This window comes from Acomys minous (assembly GCF_964271855.1).
Source record: "Acomys minous genome assembly, chromosome: 15".
In the NCBI taxonomy this organism is placed as follows: domain Eukaryota; kingdom Metazoa; phylum Chordata; class Mammalia; order Rodentia; family Muridae; genus Acomys; species Acomys minous.
The window spans coordinates 7,620,060-7,633,803 of NC_140497.1; the positions used below are offsets into that span (position 1 = coordinate 7,620,060).

Below are 13,744 nucleotides of genomic sequence, written 5' to 3' on the forward strand. Positions count from 1 at the left end.
TGTGCATGTGTGTGTGTATACACATAATCAGGAACCAAAAGATTTCAGATATAAGAGAAATTCCCAGAATTCATCTTTCTTTTAGAACATGCTGATTTTTAGTGGGTAGGGCATATTTCTCTGATTTATCAGCACATGTTCTCTGCATACAGTATACTAAAGAAAGCAAATGTAAATAACATGCTTTTGCTTTTCAGTCTATTGTACAGGTGGAGACATTAGGAGAATTTGGGGTCTTCTTTACCCTGTTTCTTGTTGGCTTAGAGTTTTCCCCAGAAAAGCTGAGAAAGGTAAGGACCCAACCGGCTGCCACTACCCGGGAGAAACTTAGGTTATTCACCTTTTTCTTTTTTTCATTTTGAGCTGGCTGGCTTTGAACTCAGTCTTCTTGTCTATCAGGTGTGTTTTTTTTCTTTTTTAAATGAGAATATGACATTTTAGTTTGATACTATTTTTTAGAAAATACATTTGAAAAAGTCAAAGCTTAATAAATAGGATGAATTTTCATATCGCTTTATATGTATCCCCTCCAAAAGTGTGAAACTGAGGGTAGAATATAATAGCCATTTAGTATTTGGGGTATTTCTCTACAAAAAGTCCCCAAGATGGAAAGTGAGTTAGAGGTTTTATTTTTACCTCTAAAATAAAGGCAATGATTTCTTAAAGGTTAAAGGTGTTGGAGGATAGAGTGACCACCCCTGGAAGCTGGGCTGGTGGTCCATGCCTCCAGTTCCAGCATTTGGGAAGTGGAGATCCATGGGCTCGCTGGCCAACTGGTCTACCCTAGTTGGCCGCCTCCATGCTACTGAAAGACCCTGTCTCCAAAAGGCGGAGGGTACAAGGAACGACACCTGAGTGTGTCCTCTGGTTAGTGTACATATGTGGTATGCACCAGTACACACACATGTACTGCCTCCCCTTCCCTCAGCTTGCACATCCATATGCATACAAATTTAACAACAAAGGAACCTTAACTCTTCATGGTAACAAGCTTAAGAAATGTTGGAGGTGGGTATGGCGGCATATGCCTTTAATCCCAGCACTCAGGAGGCAGGAGCTGGTTGATCTCCATGAGTCTAAGACTCGTCTGCTCCACAGTAAGTGCCAGGCTTGTCAGGGCTACACAGTGAGACCCGGTCTCAAAACAACAACAACTGTTGGCTCTGTTTCTTAACAATTAAACCTTATACAACCCAACTAGCTTACACAAGAGGGAAAAAAGAGTGAACCTTCCAGTGCCCGTTCCATGCAACGGGTCCCTAGGTGTCTCTGGCCTGTGTGCTGGTCCAGCCTGTTAGCTGATCCTCCTTCCAATCCTGCAGCTGCTCTCTCCTCTCTGCCTGCCGGTCTCACTTGCTAAGGGCGGTCTTCCTTCTCCCATTGAGGGTTGATTAGAAAAACAATAGTCCAGGTGGAGTCCCCAGGTCCGCTTCCTGAATTCCAGGAGCAGGATGGCTCCACCCAGTCTATATCAGGGAATATCCATGGTGTGTCCAAGGGTGTGCCCGCCAAGATTGCTTTCACCTGTGACAAAGCTTACAGTCCTTCCCCCAAACAACACAACAACAACAAAACAGGACTGCTAATGGGATGGTGCAGCATGGAGAAGGTGTGTGCAAGCCTGAGCACCAGAGTATGATCTCCAGGAGCCACACTGTGGAGAAAACCAAGGTGACCTCTGCCCTGCATAGGCAGGCTGAAGCACCGCCCCACAAATCCACCAACCAATCAATGAATGTTAAAAGAACGATGTAACTAATCTGGATAGTTCATGGCTGAGTAATAAACTACCTGCCTGATGGAATGTTGTCTAGCCACAGAAACACTAAAGCCTAGAGACTAAGGAAAGTGGTCAGTGGTCGTTACAGCACTAACCTTAAGCAAAGCGAGGGGCTGGAGCGATGGCTCGGGGGTTGAAGCACTTCCTGCCCCTGCACAGGACCTGCTTTCAGTCCCCAGCGCCCACACCAGGTGCTCACAGGCTTGCTGTCCTTGATCCATGGCCCGTCCCCCGTCCCCCGTCCCCCTGTAACTCCTCCAAGAGGACCCAAGACTTCCAGACTCCAAGCACAATTGCACTCATGTGCACACACACCACCACACATAGACACACATGATTAAAAATAAAGCAAACCTTGAAAAAAGGAAAGAAGCCGAGCGTAGTGGTGCACACCTTTAATGCCAGCACTTGGGAGGCAGAGGCAGGCAGATCACTGTGAGTTCGAGGCCAGCCTGGTTTACAGAGTGAGTCCAGGGCAGCCAGGGCAACCCTGTCTCGGAAAAAACAAAAGAAACAAAAAAGAAGAGACATGAAACTGTCCAGTAGCATGAACCTCTCTCTAATCCTAGCCGTTTCGTAGGCTGGCACCGGAGGGGTCCAGCCTGAGCTGCCGATAGTCAGACCTAATGTGGGAAACTAGGGCCCATTACATGATAGCGGCAATGTAAAGACGCAGGCGCACACAAGGAGTCAGCAAGGAACAGCCATAGTTGTATCCCTCTCTGTGTTTTCAATTTTCCTACAGTACTCATTTTTTAAAATAACATTTTTTTATTTTTTGAGGATTTTATATAATTTGTTTTGGTCATATTTACCCCTCCCCAGCTCCTTCCCGATGCGTCTCCACTTCCCTAGCTTCCAACTTTATACTTTGTGCGCTCTCTCTCTCTCTCTCTCTCTCTCTCTCTCTCTCTCTCTCTCTCTCTCTCTCAATCTCTCTCTCTCTCTCAATCTCTCTCTCTCTCTTTCTCTCTCTAATTCTTTGAAAGGGTCAAGTGTCATGCAGTGTGTTTTGGTCATATTCGGGCCCCCCAACTCTTCTCAGGTCCACCTGCTCAACTTTGAGTCCCTTTTCTTTTTAAAAGCCAATTAGTGCAACTCAAACTCTCTGGAATGGATGCTCGTAAGCTGGAGTGTGGTCAACTTACCAGGGCATACAGCTTTACAAAAACCTGTCTCCCCTCTGCTAGCAGCTGCCGTCCTGGCCACGGCTAGAGGTGGGGTCGTGTGCCCAGCTCCCCGTCCATGCTGGGGCTTCGTGTGGCTTGGGCTTGCACATGCTGTGTGCGTGCATCATAGTTGCTGTGAATTCATACACACCGCTGGCCTGCGAGAGGATGTTTCCTTGTCATTCACTGCCTTTTTCTCTTACGCTCTTTCCACCCCCTTTTCTGCAATGAGCCCTAAGCCTCGGGGAAGGGAGTATGGTCTATATGTTCCCTTTAGGGCTGAGCATTCTATAGTCTCTTATTCTCAGGTGATCTACGGGTATAATAACAAGTCATTAGGAGACAGTTTAATGCTATGTCCATTTAACAGAATTCAACAGATAACTGTGGTAGGCTTTTCCTCTAGAGCCTATGTTGTGTCTGGCCGTAGGTTCTTAGCTCAGTGATGGTGCCAGGTGTGGGTTTCGTCTTACAGAATGGGGCTTGAATCTAGTGAGAAGGCGCTTGGTTCCTCCCGTGATGCTCGTACCACTATTGCACCAAAGGGCGTGTCTTGCCAAGCCAGTCATTACTGTGGTGTACATGGCTCACAGATGGTTATGATTGATGATGACTTTTCTCCTCCGGTAGCTTGCATAGAACCTCTAGCACCATGAAAGCTAGTCAATATTTTGATTTTTTTTTTTCAAGACGAGGTCTCTCTGTGTAGCCTTGGCTGTCCTGGACTCGCTTTGTAGACCAGGCTGGCCTCGAACTCACAAGGATCTGCCTGCCTCTGCCTCCCGAGTGCTGAGATTAAAGGTGTGCACCACCATGCCCGGCTAATATTTTGGTTTTTTATTGTTGTTTTAGATTCCCTATAGACCCCTGGTTGAACCTGGTATTCACCATGTAGCCCAGGGTAGCGTTGATGTTGTGGCAATCCTCCTGCCTCTGCCTCCCATGGACTGGAATTATAAATGTGTGCCACCTCTCCTAGGTACTGGTTTGTTTGTTTGGTTGGTTTTTTTTTTTGTTTTTGTTTTTTTTCCAGACAAGGTTTCTCTGTGTAGCCTTGGCTGTCCTAGACTCCCTTTGTAGACCAGGCTGGCCTCGAACTCATAGCGATCCGTCTGCCTCTGCCTCCCAAGTGCTGGGATTAAAGGCGTGCGCCACCACGCCCGGCTGGTATCTGGCATTTTTAAACTTTCTTTTTTAAAGTCTTGTTTGCTTGCAAGAGTGACCAGTGGTTTCTGACATTTGTCTTTACACTGTGTGATTCTTTTTTGCCTTCTCTGGAGAGAGGCTAGTTGTCACTAGTGCCTTTAATTTTCTTTTACCTCTTTTCTGCTATAAGCTCTGTTAGTCTGGCTGATCTCACAGCCTGGGACTGATGTGCCCAGGTAATGCCTCCTCTTGAGGAATTGTGAACTGTCTCAGTGCCGTCTCAGAGGAACTTCTGTCTCCCCCATGTTTCTTTCATCATAAGCCATATATGGTAATCTCTAAACTTGAAGTTCAAAGAAAATTAACCATATTTAATTTAGATCCTAAATTTAAAACAGCCTTATTTTTCCTGGGCGTTCTCTTGAAGAGCTTGTATGGGGTGGGGAGGGGATGAGGTGGGTGGAAGGGATTTCTGGGTGCCCCACTTTGTTATAGGCCGGAGTCAGCCATCACAAGTACCGCCTTGGGCAGGCTTCATGGGAACTGACCTTTGTCTCCAAGTACAGCGGCTCATGTAGGATTTTAAAATTACAGACATTCGATGTAAACAGTTATTTGTGGCAAGCGAGGCAGGTAAAGTTCTGTTTCCCTAGAACAAGCAGTAAGATCTTCATAAGGCTCCAAGCTTTCCTGGACATCACTTTGGGACATCATCTGTGTAGCAGAATTCTGTTAAAGGTTGCCCTGGTTTCGTAATTTTTTCGGTAGTATTCCAAAGTTGATGGTGAGTGACATTCTGTAACATTATAATGTAAGACCCCCAGCACGGCGGTCTTGACGTGGAGACCCCCACCAAGAACCAGCGAGACCAAGGTTTCGGTTGCAACACGCAAGAGGCTTTATTATTAAGGGGACGGGTACCCGGGCGTTTCAGTCTCTGGAGAGGCTGGCGCGCCGAGTGAGTCTTTCGGGGGTCTTTTTATAGGGATTTTGGCGGGAAGTGCGGTTACAGAAGCAAGAAGCATAGTTACAGGGCTCTGATTGGTAAATTTAAATGAGGCGAGGTTATAGCCCGGTCATTAGATGGGCTCTGGGAACAGGGGAGTTTATCCGTTCTCTGGGCCAGGTGGTCGTCCATAAATATCTTGTTTGACGTGAAGCGAGGTTATGGCCCGGCCATCGGATGGGAACAGGGGAGTTTGCCCATTCTCTGGGCCAGATGGCCGACCATAAATATCTTGTTTGACAAGGACAAGCACGCTTTTATCTTTTTCCTCTGAGCCCCAGGCCTTATCTTATCCCGGGAACCTATTATTCTAGTCTTGCCTTGCAAGATAGCGTTACTGCTGCTATGCTTGCTGTCGGGTACACAGGGGAGGGGGTCTTACATTCCCCCCTCTTGTTGTAAACTGAATGAAATCTTTCATTCAATGACCTCTGGTTGTACCTGTTGGAGCTGTTGGTATTGTTGGGTTAGAACCAAGGCCTGTACAACCGATAGGTGGTCTCGGTCTCGGATGAATTGCATCAGTCTGTTAAGAACGCAGGGCCCAAAAAGTAGGAGCAGAACAATAATTAACAAAGGGCCTGTTATGGTAGATATTAAAGTGGTGAACCAAGGAGCCTTATTAAACCAGTTTTCATACCAAGTTCGTCCTGATTCAAATTGCAACTGTCGCTGTTTTAGTCTTTCTCGCAGCTTGGACATACTATCTCTAACTACCCCTGTATGGTCAGCATAAAAACAACATTCTTCCTTGAGGGCTGCACAGAGTCCACCCTCTTTCAGGAATAAAATATCTAACCCTCTACGATTCTGGAGCACTACCTCGGAAAGGGAGGTCAGGGACTGTTCTAATGCACTAACAGATTCTTCTAATGCTTGAAGATCTGCGTTCATGGCCTGTTGTAGCTGCTGAAAATGAGCAACCTGAGTGAGAGCAGTAGTCCCGGTTCCGATCCCTGCCCCAACTCCCCCGACTGTTAATCCTCCCAGTAGCAGTGCCAGAGTGATGGATACTGGCTCTCGGGGGTAACGATTAATCCCCTCAAAATGGTGGTATAGGTCGGAGGGGTCATGGTATGTGATCTTGGGGAAGAGCTGGACTAATACACAGAAGTCCAAGGTCATTTTAAGGATGGATGTTGTGACACATGGGGTTAACCCAGTGTTACAGGCCCAGTAGGTTCCATTTGGGCCAGTAAGGTACCTGGTTTCTGAAATTTTCGGGGTGCTGGTCAAGGTGGTGTTGCACAGAGATTTATGGGACGAGGGGATGGTCCCTAAGCAAGTTCCCTTACCAGATATTTCAGACAGCGTAAGACGGTGAGGGGTATTGGAGAGACACCTATTGTCTGGGGTGGAGGAGTTGGTAATGCTGGTCGTAAGGGCAACTCCCTCATAGTAAGGGGGTTGGGAGGTGAGACACATCCAACATTCCTTAGTCTTTTCCGGGGAAGTATAGTTTAGGGCCTGGTATGCTCCCGTAACCAAGTCCAGGAGCTGATTTCTCGTGTTAGGATGCAAGTGTAAGGCAGAAAGGGTGTTAGGGTTTACCGAGGATGGCGTCAGGGGAGTAGGTTGGGGTGGCGCCTGGGGTCCTGACTGACTAGGTTGTGGTTGAGCCAGGACGGGGTTTGGGCCTATTGCTATGGTGGGGGCAGTAGTCAGAGTCATTTTAACCTTAAAGATCAGGCTGGGGTCTTTGCCTGAAGCATACAAGCGCAATCCCCAAGTGTGTCCCCGAAGCCAGCCACGATCCTGTTTTCCCTTTTCCGTGAACTTAATGACTATGGGGTTGCAGTATTTGTCCTTGCAGGGGCCTTCTGGGCCAGTAAAGGGAGCACACTCCCACTCCGAGTCAACCCCCCAGTATCTATACCTGTTTCTTTCTCCTGACCCATGAGCGTCATAGGTACTATTTCTCTTTACAGTGATTAAGTCCCAACTAGAGGTGGGATTCCAGTATGCCTCTCCAGTTGTTTCACATCCCCAAGCTGCACAGAAGTAGTCAAGAATTCCCCCACATTTGCGCCCAAGATGGCGAGGCTGACCCTGTCCGGGGCATACATAAAATTCAGCGGCGCGGAGGTTAGCACAGTAGAGCTGGCTGGAACACCCAAGGTTGTTTCCTATTCCCTTGGGGATGCAGGCTGCCTCACGGGGGGGCTTGGACAAGTCGGTATGGTCAGGTAGGTCCCAGGTGGGTGATCCTGCTGCCAATTTGCAGATATCAGGAGTTAAGTCTGGCCACCACGTCCATGGGGGATGGAGGCCTGAAATTGACCAGATGGAATCCCCTTCCTCATTGAGGACATTCCAGGTGTGTTGAACCGGGACGTGGGGGCTGGCAGACAGGGTCCAAGGGAGGGTAAGGAAGAGGAAAGTGAGGGTCATTGGGCGAATTAGGCTCGGGAAAGTCTTATCTTTAGGGGATTGTCGGTTCAATGAGCCTTCCATGCTGTCTTGTCTGGGTCCGTATCCCTGGCTGCCTTGACGTGGGCTGCGTGGATCCAGGTGGCAATTCCATCTACCTTGAGAGCCGTCGGGGTAGTCAGGAGAACAGCGTAAGGTCCTTTCCAGCGGGGTTCAAGGTTCTTGGTCCGGTGGCGTCGGACCCAGACGTAGTCTCCGACCTGGAATGGGTGAGGGGCCAGGGGCTTGTCAAGCTGGTCTTTATGAGCACGGGCTAGGGGCTTCCATACCTCATTTTGCACCTCTTGGAGGGCTCTTAGGTGTGCCTGGAGGGAAGGCCTGGTAGCAAAGGAGCCGATATCTGGGTCAAGGAAGTGAACAATAGGAACATGTGAACCATAGACAATCTCAAAGGGAGTAAGCCCATGTGGGCCAGGGGTGTTCCTAACCCTGTATAGGGCCAGGGGTAGCAGGGCCACCCAGTCCTTAGTGCCTGCTGCAAGCGTTAATTTAATCAAAGTCTCCTTAATAGATCTATTCATGCGCTCTACCTGTCCTGAACTCTGGGGTCTATATGAACAATGTAATTTCCAATTAATCCCCAATAGTTTGGCCACCTGCTGGCTTACCTGGGAGACGAAGGCTGGTCCGTTGTCGGACCCAATTACCTGTGGCATCCCATAGCGAGGGAAAATATCATCTAAAAGCTTTTTGGAAACCACCTTGGCCATCTCATGTTTGGTGGGGAAGGCTTCAGTCCATCCTGAAAAAGTATCTACGAAGACCAGCAGGTACCGGTATCCGTATATACCTGGTTTGAGCTCCGTGAAGTCAATTTCCCAATGGGTCCCTGGCCGGTGCCCTCAGACCCTAGTTCCTGACAAATTCAAGGACTTGTTGGTATTGACCAGCGTGCAGGGCCGGCAATTGTCAATGGCTCTCTGGAGGGCCTCCTTTTTTCCCAATAGGTAAAAGTCCGTTTCTTCTCTTTCAAGGAGGGTCTTCATTTTCTGGGCGCTTAAATGAGTGAGCTTGTGGAAGTAGTCAATCAAATAGTCAGTTTCTTTTGAGGGGACGACTACCTTGTCCTGGTATCGCCAATGGTTGGGGCCTTCAGGAAGAGCACCCATCTTGTGAAGTCTTTGTATGTCGTCGTTGGTGAATTTCTAATTCCGATCCTGCTGTCCTGGCGCTCCGGTGTCCCCTTGTAAGGAGAGCGCCTCGAGAGTGTCGAGGGGTCTTGTAGCGGCTTGGCGGGCTGTCTCGTCAGCCAGCCGATTACCTCGAGCCTCAGGGGAGTCCCCTTTCTGGTGGCCCGGGCAATGGATGATGCTGAGCTGCTGGGGTAAAAAGAGGGCCTTCAGGAGGGCCAGGATTTCAGTCTTATTTTTAATTTCTTTACCTTCTGAGGTGAGGAGTCCTCAGCGCCGATAAATTTCTCCATGTACGTGGGCCGTGGCGAAGGCATACCGGCTGTCTGTATATACTGTTAGCCTTTTTCCTTTTGCCAGTTCCAGGGCCTTGGTCAGGGCGATCAGTTCAGCACGCTGGGCGGAGGTCCCTGGGGACAGAGGGCTGGCCCATATTACCTGGTCGGTGGTGGTGATAGCCGCTCCGGCCCGTCGTGTCCCGTTATCCAGGAAGCTGCTCCCATCCGTATACCAAACGAAGTCTGGGTGAGGGAGGGGCTGGTCAGTGAGGTCAGGGCTGGTTCCGTGGGTTTCCGCCAGGACTTGCTGACAGTCATGATCCTCGGGCCCGTCTGGGAGAGGGAGCAGCGTGGCAGGGTTGAGATTGGTTGTTGGCCCAAAGGTGACTCTGTCCGAGTCTAAAAGCATGGCCTGGTAATGGGTTACCCGGGCGTTGGAGAGCCATCTGTCTGGGGGCTGCCGGACCAGGGATTCCATGGCATGGGGCGCTAAGATAGTAATTGGCTGTCCCATGGTGAGTTTATTAGAGTCTTTAAGGAGTAAGGCGGCTGTAGCAACCATCCGTAGGCAAGGGGGCCAGCCTGCTGCCACGGAGTCCAGTTTCTTAGAGAGGTAGGCTATAGGCCTTTTCCAGGGCCCCAGTCTCTGGATTAGAATTCCCTTGGCGTAGCCTTGTTTCTCGTCAATGAACAGCTCAAAGGGCTTGGTTAAATCGGGTAGCCCCAGTGCAGGGGCTGAGATTAAGGCAGTCTTAATAGCCTCGAAGGCCTGTTGATGGGTGGGCCCCCAGGCAAACATCGTTCCTGGCTTGGTAAGGGGGTACAGGGGAGCTGCCAGTTCCGCGAACCCAGGGATCCAGAGGCGGCAAAAGCCCGCTGTTCCTAAAAATTCTCTGAGCTGACGGGGGGACCACGGTGGCGGGATTTGGAGGACAGTTTGTTTCCTAGCCGGAGTGAGCCACCTCTGTCCATCCTTGATGGAGTAACCTAGGTAGGTTACTTCAGTCTGGCAAATTTGTGCCTTCTTGAAAGAGGCTCGATACCCCAGCCGTCCTAGGATTTGTAGGAGGGCGTGGGTTCCCCGTTGGCAGCTCTCCTTAGAGGGGGCTGCCAGGAGGAGATCATCTACATATTGGAGCAATATGAGGTCTGGGTATCGTACCCTGAAGTCGGCCAAATCACGGTGTAAGGCCTCATCGAACAGGGTGGGACTATTTTTAAATCCCTGGGGCAGCCGTGTCCATGTTAGTTGCCCCGAAATCCCCAAGTCGGGGTCCTTCCATTCGAATGCAAAGAGAGGCTGGCTGGAGGGATGCAGTCTTAGGCAGAAGAAAGCATCCTTTAAGTCCAGCACAGTGTACCAGACATGGTCTGGGGATAGCCCCATCAATAGGTTGTAAGGATTGGGGACAGTAGGATGTATGTCTTCAACCCGTTTGTTGACTTCTCTTAAGTCTTGGACCGGCCGATAATCCCCCGTTCCGGGCTTTTTAACAGAAAGCAAGGGGGTGTTCCAGGGAGACTGACAAGGAGTCAGTATGCCTTGGTCCAGGAGTCTCCGAATATGAGGCCGTATTCCCAGGTAGGCTTCCTGTGACACAGGGTACTGCCGGATAGAGACTGGGGTGGCAGAAGCCTTAAGGTGTACTAATATGGGGGGCTGTTGGTGAGCTAGGCCCATTCCCCCAGTTTCGGCCCATGATGATGGATACAGGGCGTGCCAGTCTGGGCTAGGGCTATCGCTCCCAGGGGGGTCAGTCTCATACAATCTGTATTCATCCTCTAAATTCAATACCAAAGTTTGAATAGGCCGCCCTTGTGGTCCTGTCACACGAGTGTGCCCTTCTTCGAAGTGAATTTGGGCCTTGAGTTTGGTTAATAAGTCTCTTCCCAGGAGGGGATATGGGCAGTCCGGGACGTGAAGGAAAGAATGTGAGACCTTACCGGTGGCAAGATGTACTTTTCTCTCAGTGGTCCAGCGGTAAGGCTTCCCGCCAGTTGCTCCTTGCACCCAGGCAGTCTTAGTTGTCAAGGGCCCCGGTGCAGTGGTGAGGACGGAGTGCTGAGCTCCCGTATCCACCAAGAAGGTGACGGGTTGCCCCCCCACATTTAGAGTTAGCCGGGGTTCAGGGGGAGGCTCCTGACCCTGACTTCTTCAGTCTTCCAGGTTGAGGAGAGCCGCGGAGGGGGGGGTTCTACGGGGCCCTTTGGGACGCCTGGGACAGTCCCGTACCCAGTGGCCTCTCTCCTTACAATAGGCACATTGGTCCTTATCCACAGGGGTTTTTCTCCGTTCTCCCTGGCCCTGACTATCCTGGCGCCCTGAAACTACGGTGGCCAACAGTCTACTCATTTCCCTATGTCTCTTCTTATCTCTAGCATTTTCCCTTTCTTCCACTTCTTTTCTCAATCTCTCTTCCCTTTCTTCGGATTCTTTCCTAAGTCTTTCTTCTCTCTCTTCCGGCGTCTCTCTCTTATTATAAACTTTCTCTGCCTCCTTTAAAAGATCCTGAACTGTACTCTCTTTGAGTTCTTCCAATCTCTCTAATTTGCGTCTGATATCTGGGGCCGACTGCCAGACAAAAGCCATGGCCAGGGTGGTGGCCAGGAGGGGGTCCTCTGGATCATATGGAGTATAGACCCTATAAGCCTCTTTTAGATGCTCAAGGAAAGCTGACGGCGTCTCATCTGCTTTTTGAGTAACCATCTTAACCTGGGCCAAATTGGTGGGCCGCCTGGCGGCTTTTTGGAGACCCGCTATAAGCAGCTGGCGATAAAGACGTAGGTGGGCCCTACCTTCCTCAGTATTGAAGTCCCAGTCGGGTCGTTCCAAGGGGAAGGCACTGGCGATCTCATTTGGCAGCTGAGTAGGCCGCCCATTAGATCCTGGGACGCTCTTGTGTGCCTCCAGAAGGATGCGCTGCTTTTCTTCGGAGGTGAGGAGCATCTGTAGGAGCTGTTGACAGTCGTCCCAAGTGGGTTGATGAGTTACTAGAATAGACTCAATAAGGGAAGTTAGCCGGGAGGGGTCCTTAGAAAAATGAGGGTTATTATTTTTCCAGTTATAAAGATCTGAGGCGGAAAACGGCTAATATTGCATCTGGCCACCCGTGCCAGCCCGAAGGGGGAAGGCCTGAGAGGTCTGGGGTGGAACTTCGCGCCGGCTACGGAGTCGGCCGGCCATTGGTGAGGCCTCGGGCGCTGCGGCGGGAGCAATATCTTCAGGGCGGGGCGCGGGTCCGGAGCGCTCAGGTGGCAGCGGCGCGATATCCTCAGGTGTCCCCGGCGGGGGAGGAGCCGAGGGAGTCGGAGGTCCGGCCGGTGAGGCTGGGCCTGGAACCACTAGGGCCCGATAAGGGGGTGGTTCTTCAGTCAGGAGATCCAGGAGGGGCCCCTCATCCGGTGGCAAGACCTTAGGGGGGGGGCGGACAATGGCGGGGTAGAGACCTGCCCCAGCGGGAGCCGCCGGAGCAGGGGCCGACGGCTGGGGCGGAGCGGGGTGGAGCCCGGCCCCGGCGGGAGCCTCGGGAGCCGCCGAAGTAGGGGCCGACGGCTGTTCTAAGGCGGGCGTGGTAAGAGAGGTGGGGATAGGGGGGGGGCTGAATGAGGAAAGGTCTGACCCATAGAGGGGGGTCACGAACGAGAGATTCCCAAGTCATTATGTAGGGGACCTGGTCCGGATGACCGTGTGGTCCAGGGTCTATAATTTTGGACTTGATCTGTAGAATGAGAGAAAGGTTAAAAGTGCCATCTCGTGGCCACCCGGTATAAAGCGTAGGCCATTCGGCGGAACAAAAAGTCTCCCATTTGCCCTTGCGGACTTCTACTGACAGATTGTGTGCAGTGGCACGGACCTCTTTGAAATGCTGTAAAGTAAGGGTTAGCGGGGTGACAAGAGTCTGACCCATGGTACCAAAAATATAAAACGAAAGACAACAGAGGAAAACTAGACACAAAAGACCAGAAACAGCCTGCGCGGGACGCTTGCGCCAAAGCGAAAATAAAACGGCGGTTGGAGGCGGCGGCTCGGGCGCCGCTCCCAGATGAGGCGAATAGCCTCTCAGATGGGCCGGGGCCCCAAATAACCCTGGGGTAGACAGGGTTCTGGTGGGACGGAGAGTCCCTACGGAATCCCGCCGGGACGTCTCCCGGGGGCACAAGGGGGAAGTTCGAGCCCGTCAGCTCCTCCCGCCCTTGCCAGATTCAGAGAGTCTGCACAGACGAAATGACAACAGGACAACAACGACAAAGCCAGCCGGCACAAAGACAAAGGCTTACCTCCAGAATTTGGGTCGATGGTCCCCGGGCAGGGGTCTCGATCTCGGTGGGACCTCCAAATGTAAGACCCCCAGCACGGCGGTCTTGACGTGGAGACCCCCACCAAGAACCAGCGAGACCAAGGTTTCGGTTGCAACACGCAAGAGGCTTTATTATTAAGGGGACGGGTACCCGGGCGTTTCAGTCTCTGGAGAGGCTGGCGCGCCGAGTGAGTCTTTCGGGGGTCTTTTTATAGGGATTTTGGCGGGAAGTGCGGTTACAGAAGCGAGAAGCATAGTTACAGGGCTCTGATTGGTAAATTTAAATGAGGCGAGGTTATAGCCCGGTCATTAGATGGGCTCTGGGAACAGGGGAGTTTATCCGTTCTCTGGGCCAGGTGGTCGTCCATAAATATCTTGTTTGACATGAAGCGAGGTTATGGCCCGGCCATCGGATGGGAACAGGGGAGTTTGCCCATTCTCTGGGCCAGATGGCCGACCATAAATATCTTGTTTGACAAGGACAAGCACGCTTTTATCTTTTTCCTC

At 51.1% G+C, this 13,744-nt stretch overlaps 1 protein-coding gene across 3 annotated transcripts in view; it reads left to right on the forward strand.

Annotated features, from left to right (window-relative positions):
- TMCO3 (transmembrane and coiled-coil domains 3) overlaps positions 1 to 13,744 on the forward strand; it is a 45,517-nt gene that overhangs the window by 11,050 nt on the left and 20,723 nt on the right. For all 3 annotated transcript variants that reach the window (XM_084758852.1, XM_084758851.1, XM_084758853.1), the window contains one exon: positions 198 to 290. In XM_084758852.1, coding sequence (XP_084614978.1) covers positions 198 to 290 — 93 coding nt within the window. The remainder of the gene's footprint in view (positions 1 to 197; positions 291 to 13,744) is intronic.